Source organism: Cetorhinus maximus, chromosome 17 (assembly GCF_964194155.1).
Source record: "Cetorhinus maximus chromosome 17, sCetMax3.hap1.1, whole genome shotgun sequence".
Taxonomy (NCBI): Eukaryota; Metazoa; Chordata; class Chondrichthyes; order Lamniformes; family Cetorhinidae; genus Cetorhinus; species Cetorhinus maximus.
The window spans coordinates 19,040,248-19,058,835 of NC_135895.1; the positions used below are offsets into that span (position 1 = coordinate 19,040,248).

The 18,588-nt window shown below is 41.5% G+C and overlaps 1 protein-coding gene across 2 annotated transcripts in view; it reads left to right on the top strand.

The window, feature by feature from the left end:
• Positions 1 to 18,588, top strand: part of ccdc18 (coiled-coil domain containing 18) — a 149,119-nt gene that overhangs the window by 118,284 nt on the left and 12,247 nt on the right. For both annotated transcript variants that reach the window (XM_078560795.1, XM_078560794.1), the window contains exons 25-29: positions 6,408 to 6,611; positions 10,763 to 10,900; positions 12,942 to 13,139; positions 13,679 to 14,230; positions 18,417 to 18,522. In XM_078560795.1, coding sequence (XP_078416921.1) covers positions 6,408 to 6,611; positions 10,763 to 10,900; positions 12,942 to 13,139; positions 13,679 to 14,230; positions 18,417 to 18,488 — 1,164 coding nt within the window. In that variant the 3' untranslated portion in view covers positions 18,489 to 18,522. The remainder of the gene's footprint in view (positions 1 to 6,407; positions 6,612 to 10,762; positions 10,901 to 12,941; positions 13,140 to 13,678; positions 14,231 to 18,416; positions 18,523 to 18,588) is intronic.

The following is an 18,588-nucleotide window of genomic DNA, read 5'->3' on the forward strand; positions in this document are numbered from 1 at the left end:
CCCCAATAACCTTTGACTCCCTTGTTAGTCAAGAATCCATTTATCTCAGCTTTAAAAATATTCAGTCATCCTGCCTTCACCGCTCTCCAGGGAAGAGACTTCCAAAGACTCATGACTCTCTGAGAGAGAAAAATTCTTCTCATTTCTATCTTAAATGGGAGACCCCTTATTTTTAAACTGTGTCCCCTGGTTCTAGTCTCCCCCACACAAGGAAACATCCTTTCTGCATCCATCCTATCAAGTCCCCTCAGGATCTTATATGTTTCAATAAGATCACCTCTCATTCTTCTAAATTCCAATGGATACAGGCCAGCCTGCCCAAGCTTTCCTTGTAAGATAACCACCCCCACCCTCCGCAACCCAGGTATCGGTCAATTGAACCTTCTATGAGCTGCTTATTACACATTTATATCTTTCCTTAAATAAGACCAAAACTATACACAGTACTCCAGATGTGGTCACCCGAATGCGCCCTGTACAACTGTGGCAAAATGTCCTTACGTTTATTACCTTTGTAATAAACGACAACTTTCCATTTGCCTTCCTAATCACTTGCTGTACCTGCTTACTAACTTTTTGTGATTCCACAACAAGGTTACTACGCAAATTAAGAGCTCATGGTGCAGAAGGTAACATATTAACATGGATAGAGGATTGGTTAGCTAACAGGAAACAGAGAGTAGGCATAAATGGTTCATTTTTGGGATGGCTAGATGTGATGAATGGAGTGCCGCAGGGATCAGTGCCAGGACACTCAGATCCCTCTGTACCTTAAGGGTTCTGCAATATCTCTTAATTTAAATAATATGCTACTTTTCTATTCTTCCTGCCAAAGTAGACAAGTTCACATTTTACCACATTATGCTCCATCTGCCAAATTTTTGCCCACTCACCTAACCTATCCATGCCCTTTTGCAGACTTGTTATGTTGTCTTCACAACTTATTTTCCTACCCATCATCAACAAATTCAGCAACCATATATTTGGTCCCTTCATTGAAGTCATTGCTAAAAATTGTAAATAATTGAGGCCCAGCACTGATCCCTGCAGCACTCCATTCATCACATCTAGTCATCCCAAAAATGAACCATTTATGCCTACTCTCTGTTTCCTGTTAGTTTACCAATCCTCTATCCATGTTAATATGTTACCTACTGCACCATGAGCTCTTATTTTGCATAGTAACCTTTGTTGTGGCATCTTGTCAAGTGACTTCTGGACATATAAGTACAGCACATCCACAGGTTCCCTTTTATCCACATTTTTTTACTTCCTCAAAGAAATCCAGTAAATTAATTGTTTAGTGGAAAGGGGGTCAAGGGTGTAGGAGGTGTACGCTATAGAAAAGATGAGCTCATAGAGAGGACTTAAGGGAAATTGGAAGAGAAATTGGAGAAATACATAGGCTCAGGACAAGAAGGAACATTTGGAGAGAAGTTTGGGGAGCAAGGGGTAAAGGGGGGAACAACAGAGGCGGCTGAATGGATGGTATCAATCCTGATGTCAAAGATGTTCATGATGTTCGGAAATAGAGATAGTAGATTACATTGGTGTTTGTGGGTGTTAGGAATAAGTTTTAGCTTTAATGTTTCAGTTTGATTTGTATTTCTTTATCTGTGTGTTAGGAAAACGTCAAGTTGAGTTTTAGTTTCGCTTTAAAAGGTGCCTGCATTTCTAATGAGAGTTTACGACTGTAAGAAATTAAGCAAACTGAAGAGTAGAAAAACTGGGCTGTGGCCTAGCAACAGGCAGGTCTGTCCCACACACAAGAAACTAGAAACAGCAGCTTGATTTGGAAACTGTTTGAGTTCAGTTGGTTTTGAAGACAGCTGGCAGGCAGAAGCAGCCTTGAAGGGGCAGATAGCCAGTCCCAAGGTAAAGTTTGTTAAAAGTAGCTGCCAGAGAGAGACTGGAGCAAAAGGGACAGGCACAGAAGAAAGTTCCAAGCAGACCTTCCAGTCAAAGTAAGGACAGGAACCTGGAAAAGGTCCTGTTAAGTGAGGGGCAGAGAAAGGCTCCAAGCTTAGAGATAAAGGCTTGCGAGAAGCCAGAAGGTCAAAGAGACAACTGAAGGTCTGTAACTCTTTGCTATGAGCATATGAAGCAGGGGTGTACTGTTGACAGCTGAGTCAGTGAGGGAGAGTGCATGGAAGAAAGCTGACCCAGGGGAGAGCTGCATCGGAAGGAGGGTTCAAAACCCTGGAGGCGAACCTTGCGGAGGGCATCTGAAAGAAAGCGTCAGTTTGGGAGAAGATTCCAAGGTGAGTTCTTGGAGAGCGGAGATTTGAACCCTCATGTGAAAGACCAATTGGCTCACGGTGTGACAAGCGTCTGGGGGAAGTTGAGGAGAGATCCATAGCATCTGGTTGAGGTGACATCTGTCACTTGGTTTCAGAGTATGGTGTGTCTGACCACCGCTTGCCTATTGGTTTACATGGACGGTGTACTTACCATGGACATTAGAGTATAAGACGGCTTTTGTAACTTGTGTTATCCTTACAAATCTGTAAATATCTGTAAAGATAGAGTTGTGGATGAAGAAGTATTGTAATATAGTTCATTTCTTCTTATTTAATAAATGTTTTATGCTTTTGTTAAAAAGGTTTTTTTATTCATTCACGGGATATGGGCTTCGCTGGCTGGGCCAGCATTTATTGCCCATCCCTAAGTGCCCTTGAGAAGGTGGTGGTGAGCTGCCTTCTTGAATCGTTGCAGTCCATGTGGTGTAGGCACACCCACAGTGCAGTTAGGAAGGGAGTTCCAGAATATTGATCCAGTGACAGTGAAGGAACAGCAATATATTTCCAAGTCAGGATGGTGAGTGACCTGGAGGGGAACTTCCAGGTGGTGATGTTCCCATCTATCTGCTGCCCTTGTCCTTGTAGATGGTCATGGTCGTGGGTTTGAAAGATGCTGTCGAAGGAGCCTTGGTGAATTCCTGCAATGCTCCTTGTAGATGGTACACACTGCCGCTATTGTGCGCTGGTAGTGGAGGGAGTGAATGTTTGTGGATGTGGTTCCAATCAAGCGGGCTGCTTTTTTTTCTGGATGGTGTCAAGTTTCTTGAGTGTTGTGGGAGCTGCACTCATCCAGGCAAGTGGGGAGGATTCCATCACACTCCTGACTTGTGCCTTGTAGATGGTGGACAGGCTTTGGGGAGTCAGGAGATGAGTTACTCGTCACAGGATTCCTAGCCTCTGACCCGCTCTTGTAGCCACAGCATTTATATGGCTAGTCCAGTTCAGTTTCTGGTCAATGGTAACCCCGAGGATGTTGATAGTGGGGGATTCAGTGATGGTAATGTCATTGAACGTCAAGGGGTGATGGTTGGATTCTCTCTTGTTGGAGATGGTCATTCAGTATCTGAGGAGTCATGAATAGTGCAATCATCTGCGAACATCTCCACTTCTGACCTTATGATGGAAGGAAGGTGAAGCAGCTGAAGATGGTTGGGCCGAGGATACTAGCCTGAGGAACTCTTGCAGTGATGTCCTGGGACTGAGATGATTGACCTCCTATAACCACAACCATCTTCCTTTGTGCTAGGTATGACTTCAACCAGTGGAAAGCTTTCCCCCTGATTCCCATTGACTCCAGTTTTGCTAGGGCTCCTTGACACCATATTCGGTCAAATGCTGCCTTGAGGTTAAGGGCAGTCACTCTCGCCTCACCTCAGAAGTTCAGCTCTTTTGTCCATGTTTGAACCAATGCTGTAATGAAGTCAGGAGCTGAGTGGCCCTGGTGGAACCCAAACTGGGCATCAGTGAGCAGGTTATTGCTGAGCAAGTGCCGCTTGATGACCCCTTTCATTTAATGATCATTGAGAGTAGACTGATGGTGCGGTAATTGGCTGGGTTGGATTTGTCCTGCTTTTTGTATACAGGATATACCTGGGCAATTTTCCACAAAGTCAGGTAGATGTCAGTGTTGTATTTGTACTGAAAAGCTTGGCTAAGGGTGCGGCGAGTTCTGGAGCGCAAGTCTTCAGTACTATTGCCAGAATATTGTCAGGGCCCATAGCCTTTGCAGTACCTGGTGTCTTCAGCTGTTTCTTGATATCACATGGAGTGGAATGGAACTAGCTGATGACTGGCATCCGTGATGCTGGAGACCTCTGGAGGAAGTCGAGATGGATCATCCAGTCGACACTTCTGGCTGAAGAACGTAGCAAATGCTTCAGCCGTATCTTTTGCACTGATGTGCTGGCTTCTCCATCATTGAGGATGGGGATATTTGTGGAGTCGTCTCCTCCAGTGAGTTGTTTAATTGCCCACCACCATTCACGACTGGATGTGGCAGGACTGCAGAGTTTAGATTTGATCCGTTGGTTTTAGGATCGCTTAGCCATGTCGATCACTTGCTGCTTATGCTGCTTGGCACGCAAGTAGCCCTGTGTTATAGCTTTCCCAGGTTGGTACCTCATTTTTAGGTATATCTGGTGTTGCTCCTGGCATGCCCTCCTGCACTCTTCATTGAACCAGGGTTGATCCCCTGGCTTGATGGTAATGGTAGAGTGGGGGGTATGTCGAGCCATGAGGTTACAGATTGTGTTCGAGTAGAATCCTGCTGCTGCTGATGGCCCACAGTGCCTCATGGATGCCCAATCTTGAGTTGCTGGATCTGTTTGAAATCTATCCCATTTAGCAAGGTGGTAGTGCCACACAACACGATGGACGTTATCCTCAATGTCAAGGCGGGACTTAATCTCCACAAAGACTGTGCAGTGGTCACTCCTACCGACACTGTCATGGACAGATGCATCTGCGGTAGGCAGGTTGGTGAGGATGAGGTCAAGTATGTTTTTCCCTCTTGGTTCCCTCACCACCTGCCACAGACCCAGTCTAGCAGCTGTGTCATTTAGGACTCGGTCAGCTCAGTCAGTAGTGGTGCTAGCGAGCCACTCTTGGTGATGGACATTGAGGTCTACACCCAGAGTACATTCTGCGCCCTTGCCACCCTCAGTGCTTCCTCCAAGTATGTTTAATATGGAGGAGCACTGATTCATCAGCTGAGGGAGGGAGATATGCGGTAACCAGCAGGAGGTTTCCTTGCCCATGTTTGACCTGATGCCATGAGACCTCATGGAGTTCAGAGTTCATGTTGAGGACCCCCAGGGTAACTCCATCCTTACTGTATGCCGCTGTGCCGCCACCTCTGCTGGGCCTATCCTCCCGGACGGACAGGACATACCCAAGAATGGTGATGGTGGTGTTTGTTATTAGCTGACTCTGGTGACTCTGTTCAGTAGCCCCTCTCCACATATCTAAACAAACAAATAAAAGTTAGGATCTAGCAAGCTGGGTTCCACCCTAGGATCAGGCTTGTGCAGTGGTAACCTCAGCTGGGATCATAACAATGAGATCCTTGCACTTGTTATTGGAGGCGAGGATGGGGAAGGTAGAGGAAAAGTTGTTAAGGAGATGGTTGGTAATGGAGAAAAAAAACCTAGGGTTATATTTGCCCTCCAGGATATCTTTAAGGAAGTGAGTAGTTTTGGCAGAGTGGTTCCTAATAGTGCTTGATATGGTGCAACTAAATTTGGTAAGAGTGACCAAATATTTGTAAGTCAGCTGTACTCAAATCTGCATCCTTTTGATTAGAGGAAGTGAAGCTGGGGTTCATTCTAGCAAGAACAATGGTATAGGAGAATCCTGCTTCTGTTAGGAACAAACATGAGCACCAAAGTTGATGTAAGACAGTGATTGAGCAGATTGATGACAACATTGTGGTAAATGTAGGGCTAAAGGATAAATAGCTTGAAGTTTGAATTGGAAGTTGTAAGTAATTATGGAGAGTTTTTCTAGTGGTGGAATTAAGAATAAGTGAGGCTGCAAGAACATTGAGAGATATGGGTGGTGATGGATACAGCAGTGTGTTCAGAAATGGTATGTCATTGATCAAGGCCATGTGAGGTGGCGAGGTTGAAGGGGTCGCAATCCATGTCAATATCAATTTGTATGAAGGGAGAGGTTTATGTTGTTTCACTTGCACGGATGAGAGCAAGATGAATTGAGAAGGAGGTGGAAATCGTAAAAAAATTACTCAGGAGTGAAGTTCAATAATGAGTTGACAGTCTGGGAGCCATCTTCCTATGATACCTCTAAATTGCTTCTTATGCTTTAAGAAACTGAAGCGTGCATATGAAAGGAACACTGTTTATTCATCAAAAGAATACTTACATTTCTCTGATTATTCTCTTTGCTTATTTTACCTAAGCTCTGATGAGTACAGTACAGCCACAAGGCAAATTAACCAACTTCCTTTTATTGTGTTTTGTTGTAGAACACCTAGTAGTTTTCTTTTAAATCTATGGAACACTTTTTTTTAAAGAAAAAATTTAATGATATTCTTGGATATGCTTTCTAATTATAACTTTCTGCTCATTGGTTTGATTGACATTTATTCAGATGCTGAAAAATAAGGATCAGTGTATTGTAAAGCAACATAAGGAGGCATTGGATGAAAGTCAACAAGTACGCTTAGCTCGTGAACAAATGCAGCACTCTTATCTGGAATTGAGAGAGACTCAGCAACGGTTAGCACAGGCACAAAGAGAGGTAGACCGTCTCTCTGTTGAACTGGATGAAACTGTTCGACTATCTCAAGAAAAGGTAACTGTTAAAAGTGGGCAACTGCAGCAGCTGAACAAGACATGCAGCTTCGTGTTGCATTACATAGGAGGGAACTGACTGGTGGTACACAATGGAACACCACCCTTTCAATCTGGATATTTGGGTTTGAATCAATCTCAAAAAGATAGAATTAAATTTTCCCTAAAAAAGATGGTAAGGAATATTCAGTAGAGCTACTCCTACCAAACCCTGGATTTCCCTTTCACTCATTAGTCGTCTCTCAATCTGAAGCCACAGTGAGGTATGAGGAAGCTAAAATGTTGTACTTGTTCAGTTGAGGATTCTGTTCTGAGGTTGGAGAGAAGACACACTGCTCAAACCATATAAAGAGAGTTTTATATCTAATTCATGCTATACCTGGTCTGAGATTATCTGATGTAATGCCAGGAAAGACTTTACAAGAACTGATCGACAAGTTGCACCAAAAATAGAGATTTTTAACTGACCTTGTGGTGAATCTTGTGTAAAAACTAGAATTTCACATGCAGACTTTCCAAATCTTTTGATCAGCTCAAACTTCTGTATTTAACCCTAGGAAATAAAGTCCTTGATGAAGATTTGGTCCTTATTTATTGTATCGTAGTTTTAAGTTGAAGTTCATGATAATTTTACATTTCAATACTAATCCTTCCCATTTAGAATCATAGAATGGCTACAGCACAGAAGGAGGCCATTCAGCCCCTCAAGTCTGTGCCAGCTCTCTGCAAGAGCTATTTAGCTAGACCCACTCCCCATCCTCTCCCTGTAGCCCTGCAATTTTTTTTTTCCTTTCAGGTGCTTAGCCAGTTCCCTTTTGAAAGCCTTGATTGAATCTGCCCCTACCACACTCTCAGGCAATGCATTCTAGATCCTAACCACTCACTGTGTGAAAACAGGAAAGCTTTTCCCTCGTGTCACTTTTGGTTCTTTTGCCAATAGCTTTAAATCTATGCCTTCTGGTTCTCGACCCTTCCGGCAGTGGGAATAGATTTTAGACTTCTCGTGATTTTGAACATGTCTATCAAATCTCCTCTCAACCTCTTTTCTGAGGAGAGCGACCCTAACTTTCCCAATCTATCCATGTAACTGAAGTCCCTCATCCTTGGAACTATTCTTGTAAATCTTTTCTGCATCCTCTATAAAACCTCCACATCCTTCCCAAAGTGCAGTGTTCAGAATTGGACACAGTATTCCAGTGGAGGCCAGACCAGTGCTTTATAAAGGTTCATCATCACTTCCTTGCTTTTGCATTCTATGCCTTATAAAACTCAGGATCCCAAATCCTTTTTAACCACAATCTCATCCACCCGTGCCATCTTCAGTGATTTGTGTACCTATACCCCTAGGTCTCTCCATTTATTTACCCCTTAGTACCACATTTCATTCTTCCCACTAAAACATTCCACTTCACAATTCTGTGTTAAATTTCACCAGTCCTTCCATGTCCTCTTGAAGTCTCTCACTATCCTCACCACAATTCATTGTACTTCCAAGGTCTACATTCTCTGCAGATTTTGAAGTTGTGCCCTGTATACCAAAGTCTGAGTCATTAATATATTAAGAAAAGCAGTGATCCTGGGTACTGACCCATAGGTAATACCAGTATACTTTCCTCCTGTCCAAAAAGCAAACATTCATTACTATTCCTCTCACTCAGCCAATTTCATATCCAAGCTGCACTGCCCATTTTATTCCCTGGATTTCAATTTTGCTGGCAAGCTTATTATGTAGTACCCTATTTAACACCTTTTCGAAGTCCATATACACTGTATCAATTGCATTACCCTCATCAACGCCCTCTGTTACCTCAAAATACTCAATCAAGTTATTTACCTTTAATAAATCTATGCTGCCTTTCCTTAATTAATCTACACTTGTCCAAGTGACTGTTAATCTTGTCCAAGATTACCCTGATTAAATGCTTTAGCACCACTGATGATAAACTAACTGGCCTGTTGTTGCTGGATTATCCTTGCAGCCCTTTTTTGAACAAGAGTGTAACATGTACAATTCCCTAGTCCTGTGGCACCAACCCCATATCTAAGGAGAAGGACTGGAAATTATGATCAGTTCCTTCACAATTTCCACACTCACTTCCCTATCTGGTCCTGGTACCATTGTCAACTTTTAAGTATAGCCAACCATTCTAGAACCTCCTCTTTATAAATTTTTAGCCTATCTAGTATCTCAACTCTCACCTCTTTCACTGACTTTGGCAGCATCATCTTCCTTGGTTAAGAGAGATTGAAAGTGCTCATTTAGCACCTCAGCCATGCCCTCTGCCTTCATGCTCCTTTTTGATCTCTAATCAGCACCACCCTTCCACTCCTCTTACTACTATTTTTATATTTACATGTCTACAGAAGACTTTTGGAATCCATTGATGTTAGCTGCCAGTCTCTTCTCATCCTTTTTCACTTTCTCTCTGAACTTTATGGGCAGAATTTTGCTGTCGGCGAGCAGGGGGCGGGGCCCGCTCGCTGACACGGGATGACGTCGGGCGGAACCCCCGATGTCATCCCGGTCCATTTAAATTTTCAGAAGGCGGGCCCACAGCAAAATCAGCTGTCCGCCCGCTGACCTGTCAATGGCCAATTGAGGCCATTGACAGGATCATTAAAATAATCAAAGTACCTGCTCGTCCAACCTTAAGGTTGGCAGGCAGGCCAGGAGCCCCAGCTGCTAATAGATAAAGCATGAAACCTCATCCAGCGGCAGGATGAGGTTTCATGTAGGTTTTTAAACATTTTAATGAAGTTATTATGTTAATTATGAACACGTCCCATCTCATGTGACATTGTCACATGAGTGGGACATGTTAGGGAATTTTATTTTCTTTATTTTTAATATTTTTATAAGTGTCAGCGATCTCCCTGAGGCAGCACTTTGCCTCAGGGAGATGTGCGCTCTTTCGTGTGCATGCGCGAAAGAGCACACTTTCGCTTTTGGGGAATCCCCCCGCCCGCACAGGAAGTGCATAGCGCTTCCCGCCGGACGTCACGTTGGGTGGGCCTTTTCCGGCAGGAATCGGCTCCCCACCCGCCCGACAGGCAGAAAATTCTGCCCTGTATTCAGTCCAGTTCTCCCTTGTATTATCAATCTGACATTTGTCATAAGCACCCTTTTATTTGCTTCATCTTACTGCCTGTTGTCATTCAGGGAGCTGTGGCTTTGGTTGTGCTGCTTTCCTCCTTCATGGGAATGTACTAGACTGTATCTGAACTATTTCCTCTATAAAAGCAGATAATTGTTCCACTACAGCTTTGCCTGCCAATCTTCGACTGGAATAAATCCATTCTCAACCCACTGAAACTGGCCCACCTCGAATAAAGTATTTTTACTCTAGATTGCTCCTTGTCCTTTTCCACAGTTAATCTAAATGCTTAAATATTCCCCTACTGACACTTGATCCACTGGATCCACCTTATTCCCCAGAACCAGTTTCAGCAATGCCTCTCTCCTCATTGGGCTGGAAATGCACTGATAAAGAAAATTCTATAGAACACATTTCAAGATACAATACCCTTTCAGCCATTTGTAATATTCTGCCGTCTGTATCAGGAAAATTGAAGTTCCCCCAGTCAATATTAGAATAATTGAGGGAATTCAAATTGAGGGAATGAAATATTTCACTGAGCAATTTCATTGGAAATTAAAACACTTTCACTTTTAGTACCTAGTCATTTTGACATTCAGCTTTGGTATAGCAGATCTAATAGCAAGTTGGGTTCTCACCAGTATCCCAGTGGTGTGTGCCAACTTTTTATCATCTTTTAAAATTGTTTTCCTTCCTCCCCTTTTACAAAGAGTTAACTGCACCATTGAGGTATAGTTCCATGAGCTGCACCAATGCTCAAGTCCCCATTATTCATGTTGATCTGGATGGTGCCAGAAGGTTATTTTACCATGGAAGGCATCTCCAGTGAGCTTAATTCTCACCTGATGTCCATGATGTGCACCTTCAGTGGGGATCATTGCATAAGAGATACGAGTGGGAACCTTGAGTGATTGATATTAATCAACCAATGTGTGTGATGATGCTTTGGAACACTTGCAACACTTTTGCATAAGGTCAACAAAAGGCTCATTGAAACTCTTAGTATCTCATTCTCATTTCTGATAATTTGATTATCTTTATTTATTGTCTGTAGGAAGCTTGTGTTGCTCACCTTGCAGAAGAATTGGGTGCTGCTCAAGCTCGAGAGACCAAATTAGAAATCAGGACGCAGGCAGAGACAAAGAAGTTAAAAGAATTGGTTAAACACTTGAAGAATGCTCATCAGAAAGAAGTAGGACTCAATTTATTTAGTATGTTACTATGGTGGGACTCTTATCAATTTAAAAACCTTATTGTTAAACATACAACAAAGCAATAGATGTGTGTCTACCTTTGCATCATTTTGATCCAATTAAGTATTTTGATATATAATTTCTAATCTGAAGGCCTTTGAGCATTGGACTATACCATGGCTTTCTGGTCTTCATGTTTGCTGACGGAAGGATTCTGAGGATGCTTTGCCTCTTTTGACTTCTCAATAGGAAGTTCTGTCCGATGCACAGCATCTTCTAGATGCTGCAGCTAAGGCTGGAAATCATGGTATTGAGGGAATTATAGGTACAAACCTGAATCTTGTTAACAGTGTGCTACTATTGCAGTATGGTGTACTGCCTTTCTATTGGTGTCCTCTTGACCTGACTATTACTTTCATCAGTTTTTACCAGCTAATATGTAATCCTGCCCAAATGCTAGTTAGATATTAATGGAGTCTGCAATAGACTGAATATTTTGTGATTGGTAGCTAATTGTTGAAGCTGAGTTTAATCAAGAAGCAGAAATATTCTAGTGAAAAGGAGTGGATGCTAGGATTGCCTAAGCCTTAAATTGGACTTCTAAGAACATATTCATTCATCTCATAACAATTTTTATTTTTTCGCCCTTTATCTATTACATACATGGTTTGTCATTGAGTAATGGCCTGGTATATCCTTCACTGTTACCATCAAACCAGGGGATCAACCCTGGTTCAATGTTGGAGACCATGCCAGGAGCAGTGCCAGGCATACCTAAAAATGAGATGCCATCCTGGTGAAGCTATAACACAGGACTGTATGAATGTTAGACAGTGGAAGCAGCATGCGATAGACAGAGCTAAGCAATCCCAAAGCCAATGGAGCAGATCTACAGTCTACAGTCTACAGCTCTACAGTCCTGCCACATCCAATTGTAAACTAACAACTATTGGCTGGAGTCATACATGCCCATAGTCAGTCAAATAACTTAAGATACCTGAAGTTAAATAATAGACCTGTGATTTTCTGCTTCAGACTTTCTGCCCTTTTTAAATATAGGCATCACATGGATCTTATTCCAGTCTATGGGGACAATCCCAGGCCTAAAAGCTGTTAAATATATTAACAAGTTCTTCATGGAACACCACTCTCATTTCCTTGAATAATCTCAATTGAATGCTGTAAGGCTACTATCAAAGATCACCTATTTTATCCACATCCACTTTCAATTTTAGCATCCATGGTGTACCGATATTGATGACAGAGGATCATCAGTAACTATTTAAAATATTTGCCATATCCTTCAGTTATCCAATACAGCCTAACTGACCATCAGCCCCCGCTGGCTTCCTCAATCCTGTGAGATACACTCTTCAGCAAAGCAAAGGTGTAACTGCCTCTGCCTATTCCCAAACTGAACTGCCGGCTTCTGTCAGCAAACACACATAGATAAATTAAACAAAAGAACCTTCTAATCTTACATCGCAACCGTACATGCTTTGGGATGATGCAAACTGAACTGCAAACAAATTATTTTACCTTCCACACAACTCTGATTCTGTAACCCATATGAATATTTTCTTTCTCTAATGGAGTTTTAGGACCCTCTACTAGCTTTTAGCTTATTTTATGGAGATGACAATAGACATCCTGGCTCTACCAAGAGGTCCAAAAATGGGTCGTTCATTGTTCAAATGTTTTCACCTCTCCCTCTGACCTTGTAAGATAAGCATAGAGTAGCTTTTAACTGTAATTAATTCCCAGCTTGTTTGAATTGCATTCACTTCAGGATTATTACCAGTTTCTCAATCAGGAATTTCCATTTATCTTTACATTTAATACTTTAATCTCTTCAAACGTTTTAGAATATAAATTTTAGTTTTAAGTATGAACGAGATATTTGCAACAATGTCTAATAATAAATACTGGCGAATATATTTCAGAGAGAGCTCACTTCTAATCTGTTTGACCTGGGACAAAGGACAGGTTCTAAGACACCAAGAACTAAACTTTAAAAGTGTGTATTTATTTTTGTTACAGATCGCTATGCTTAAAGAAAGCAGTGCACAGTCATTGTCACCTATTGCGGAGAGCCCTACTTCCCAAAAATCAAGTGACCAGTTGCTACAATTAACGCAGGATCTAGAAAATGCTCAGGAGCATATCCTTCATCTTGAGTCAGAACTTAAGACTCAAAGGGAGGTGATAAGCGCTGCAGAAGAAGGCCTCATAATTAAGGTAGGATTTTTGTTTTGGAGCATTTGGCTAGACAAAAGTTATCTTTCAGCAAAAATTTGATGCCAGAATATTAAAAAAAAAATCCCTCTGTATAAAAAAATACCTCAAAACACTTCACAGGTAGCGATCTGGAAGACAGAAGCTAAGGTAGAAAAGGTGAGATTTTGATGGCTGATCAAAAGCTTGATAAAAGATTTTGCGAAGGCCTTTAAAAACGGCGAGAGAGGGAACTCCAGAGAGTAGGACACTAGCAGCTCAAAGCAATGCTGCCAATGATGAGGCGTAAGACAGGGGATTGTAAGTTTGAGAATTGAAGCAGGAATTTTTCCCCGACCATTTAAAGAATATAACCTCACCGCTTTGAATACATTTTCATTTGCTGTCAATTCCATTAAAAATGTCAGCAGTTTAAGTGAACTGATTCATTTTTGTCCATTTTTTTTTGCAAAACTTCTAACATAAGGTGTTATCATAGAAAGGGAACTATGATGATTAGTATTACACGGTGATGTAGTTTTCTTTTCCATTTCTAAATGTAGGAATCTGAAATAGCAAGACTACAAGTCAAAATTTCTGGATTTGAAAGAGCTATGGGTAAACAGCAACTCCCTTCTCACAATGAATCCAATAATAGAAAAGACTGCACACCGCAACTCAAGAGTTTTTACCCTTTGGCCAGAAGCATGAATAGACCTATTAGTGCTAATGATATGTATGGCACTGACATTGGTTCAGCATTACATTCCTTGAATTATTCTAACAGGATTCGTGAAATACTCGAGCAGTCTTTCATTGCCCAGAATATCGGCTTAGTAGAAACTGAAGATGCTTCCTGTGCAGGGAAACCAGAGAATGCTGCTTTATTCAGTCCATCTCCAAAAGCAGAAGGTGAAGAAGATTTGGAGCTCGCTAATCTGACTAGTAATAGTAACATGGAAACTTTAAGTGGAATGTTAAATCATCTAATTGCCATGGAACAAAGTAGTACTAAGCTGGGATCCCCACTTGACAAGTCACCAGGCTTGTCTAATGAACAGATTAAATCAAAAATGGATGAATGTTCAACAGGAATGCACAGAATTTCAAATCAGGTCTGTGTTTTTTGTTTGTTAAGTAACAAATCTATTTGCTAATTGATTTAATTCTAAGCTGTTGCAACTTGTAAGAGTAGAGTCTTTATGTGATGAGATTTCAATAATTAAGACATGATCATGTTACAGCACATTCACACTGTCTGTACTACTGCTGGTATTGCTGAATATTTGTAACGTTCACAACAACTTCACTCTTTTGCAAACTATTGCAGTTAATTAGCACACATAGAATGATATAGCTCAAAAGGAGGCCATTTGTCCTATTGTATATGTGCTAGCACTTTGAAAGAGCTGTCCAATTAGTTCCACTTCCCTGTTCGTTCATCCTACAAATTTCTCCTTTTCAAGTGTATTTCCAATTCCCCTTTGGAAGTTACTATTGAATTTACCTGCGCCACTATTTTAGGTAGTGCATTCCAAATCCTTGCGATTTACTGTGTTTTAAAGTAAAAGAAATCTAATTTCCAGCCTGGATTTTTTGCTAATTATCTTCAGTCTGTTTCTTTTGGTTACTGACTTTCCAGCCAGTTGAAACAGAGTAGTTGAGAAGAAACTATCAAACCCCCCCATAATTTTGAATGCCTCTCTTTAACATTCTCTGCTCTAAAGAGAACAATTCCACCTTCTCTTGTCTCTCCACAAGTTCCTCATTCCTGGTTCCATTCTAGTAAATTTCCTTTCCACTCCAAGACCTTGACACCTTCTCTAAAGTGTGTTGCTTAGAATTGGATGCAATACTCCAGCTGAGGCCTAACCAATGATTTTTAAAGTTTAGCATAACTTTGGAACATTGGAACAGGAGTAGACCATTTAGTCCATCAAATCTGTTCTGCTGCCATTCAGTGAGAACATGGCTGATCTGTGACCTAACTTCATATTTCTTGCTCCATATTCCTTAATATGTTTGGTTAATAAAAATCTATTAATCTCAGATTTAAAATTAACAATTGATTGGACACTAATTGCTGTTTTCAGAAGAGAATCCAAACTTGTACCACCCTTTGTATTTGGAAGTGTTTCCTAATTTCAAACCTGAAAAGTCTTACTTTAATTTTTTAGACAATTCCCCTTCCACCTAAAATCCCTAACCAGCAGAAATAGTTTCTCTATTTACCCTATCTATTCTCTTTGATGGGTGATTTGATTGTAGCTTAACACTCTACATTCCAGGGAATACAATTCTAGTTTGTGTAACCTCTCTTTGTAATTTAGATAATGGAGTGCTTCCTTGCCTTTTTATTCTATAACCTCTAGTTCTAATGCCTGGGACCCCATTTGCTTCTTTTAACAGCCTTATCAACCTGTCCTGCCACCTTTAAAAAGAATTGTGTTTGTGAATTCCTAGGCCTTTCTGTTACTGCAGTCCCTTTAAAACTGTCCCATTTAATTTACACTGCCTCTCTTAATTTTCCTTCCAAAATGCATCACTTCACACTTCTGCATTAAACTTCTACCGTGGGCAGAATTTTCTGCCTGTCGGGTGGGCGGGCCCGACCCAATCTCTGGCGGGCAGGGAGCCGATCCCTGCCAGAGAAGTGGACCCCGCTGCCATTTTACGTGGGCGGGCCAATTAAGGCCCGCCCAGCATGACGTCCGGCGGGAAGCGCTATGCGCTCCCTGTGCGGGTGGGGGATTCCCCAAAAGCGAGAGTGCGCTCTTTCACGCATGCGCACGAAAGAGCGCACATCTCCCTGAGGCAAAGTGCTGCCGATCTCCCTGAGGCAAAGTGCTGCCTCAGGGAGATCGCATACGCTTTGAAAAAGATTAAAAATAGAGAAAAAAAAATTCCCTAACATGTCCCCCTCATGTGACAATGTCACATGAGATGGGACATGTTCATAATTTACAGAATTTTATTAAAATTTTTGAAACCCTGCATGAAATCTCATCCCGCCGCTGGATGAGGTTTCATGTTTTATCTATTAGTCGCCGAGGCTCCTGGCCTGCCCGCCAACCTTAAGGTTGGACGGGCAGGTCCTTTAATTGTTTAAATGATCCTGTCAATGGCCTCAATTGGCCATTGACGGGTCGGCGGGCCCGCAGCTGATTTTGCTGTGGGCCCGCCTTCCTGAAAATTTAAATGGGGCGGGATGATGTCGGGGGTTCTGCCCAACGTCATCCCGCGTCATTTTATGCGTCGGTGAGCGGGCCCCGCTCCCTGCTCACCGATGGCAAAATTCTGCCCCATGTGTCTGGCCATTTCACTAATCTTTCTTTGCCCTCCTGAAGTTTGCTAATATCTTCACTGTTTAATATAACGGGTCTATCATGTGGCACTTTCACCTTCAGAAAGTCCAATGCAATCGACCTTCATCAACCCTCTCAATTATTTAATTGTAAAAGCGCAATAAAGTTTGTCAGGCACTATTTTCTTTTAACAAATTCATGTCAGCTGTCATTTATCAACCCTTGTTCTAGGTGATAATTTTGTCCCAGATTTATGGTTCTTGGGAGTTTTCCTACCACTGACATGAGGCTGATAAGCTTGCAGTCAGTTGCCAGATTAATATATTTTATAAATAAAAAGTTGACCTTGATACTTACTTATGGATATCATTTGTACTCCACATACTACTAGCAGTACAACTCAGTGAATTGGATTCTTTCTATGAAAGGAATCTTCTCAATTGGTCTCAACAATATCTCATCAAGTATGGCGATGTGAGCCATCCCCACATTATTGCCAGGCTTGCTATAGGACACCATTGGCAACTTCACTAAGGTGGAAAAGTGCTCGACTGGTTGAAGATCATCAGCAGAGTGACCATTGTACTGATTGGTGCTCATTGTACTCAGACGTGACTCAGTTGATAGCACCCTCGCCTCTGAGTCGCAAGGTTCAGGATTCAAGTCCCACTTCAGGACATGAGCACAAAAATCAAGGCTAACAATCCAGTGCAGTACTGAGGGAGTGCTGCACTGATGGAGGGTCTCATCTTTCAAATGAGACATTGAACTCTCACCCCATCTGCCCTCTGAGGTGGACATAAAAGATCCCATGGCACTATTTCAAAGAAGAGCAGGGAGGTTATCCCCAGTGTTCTGGCCAATATTTATCCCTCAACCAACATCACAAAAAAACAGATTATCTGATCATTATCGCATTGCTGTTTTTGAGAGCTTGTTGTGTGCAAGCATGTTTCCTACATTACTGCAGTGACTACGTTTCAAAAGTACTTCATTGACACTTGAAGAAAAGAAAAACTTGTATTATATAGCACTTCTCGTGACTACCAAAGCGTTTCACAACCAATGAAGTACTTTTGAAGTGTAGTCACTATTGTAATGTAAAACACTATATAAATTCAAGTCCTTCTTTCGGCAGATTAACTATTATATTAACTGCTGTTCAGCATACTTGCATGTTCCACTATAGTACAAGAATGTTTTATTGCCACGCTGTGCAGGATTCAGAATGATTTTAGGAGTTTTGGGTCACTATTTGTCTCCTGCTGGCTGAATGTGTGTGGCGGGTGGATTGAGAGCTGAATTCATGGCTTCTGTGGCTGATGTCGCTCGTCATGTGTTTTAGGTAGCTAGTCAAATAATTTCAGTATTTTGTGAGGGAAACATGGGATAGAGATGATGATTTCCCTTTTGTGTTGTGCTTCATGGATTTCTGATTTTTGTGGGTGGTGTTTGAGGTGGCTACTTTCAGAAACTATTGTCAAGATATGAAAGTAGGAATTATGACATTTTAATTACAGATTAGCTAAGGCTTTTTTTATGAGCACTACTAAAAGCTGCTACTAATAATTGGAAATGGTTTCTCCTCTTATGCTGTTTGAACAACTTCAGTTTGTGTTTCAGGCCTGTTTGAAATTATTGTCCACATTAAGGTAAATTAAACCACAACAGCAGAGCAGCTATAGGCCAGAGGCGATGGACATCTGCTGGAGTAAGAAATCCAACATTTTAAAGTGTTGAGGAATATTTTTATAATGACCTTTACTTAAAGAGACACTGGGGAATATTTTGAACAAGAGGTTTTCCCTTTACAGGTAGACCGGCTTTGTTATTGAGATACCAAGGTTGTTTTCTTTATAATCTTCTTTATAAGCCTGTTTTCCAAGTGTAGCAGTGTCCTTGCTGCTGTCTGTGTTGTTGCTGCATCTGTTAGAAATTATTTTTCTTTTTGACCTTTGTAATATTTTGCTAATTTTTGATTTTACCTTTCTAACAGGACAGTGCCCACTGTAATCTTACGGATGCTGATTTAAATGTGCAAAGTCATGCTTCCATGCCATTGAAATAACTATAAAAAGTTATTTGCTTCATCTTCAGCAGTGGTAGGTAATAACATGATAGATGTATAGGTTTCTTCAGTGTGTAAGTTTCAGATGTCATTTTAAATT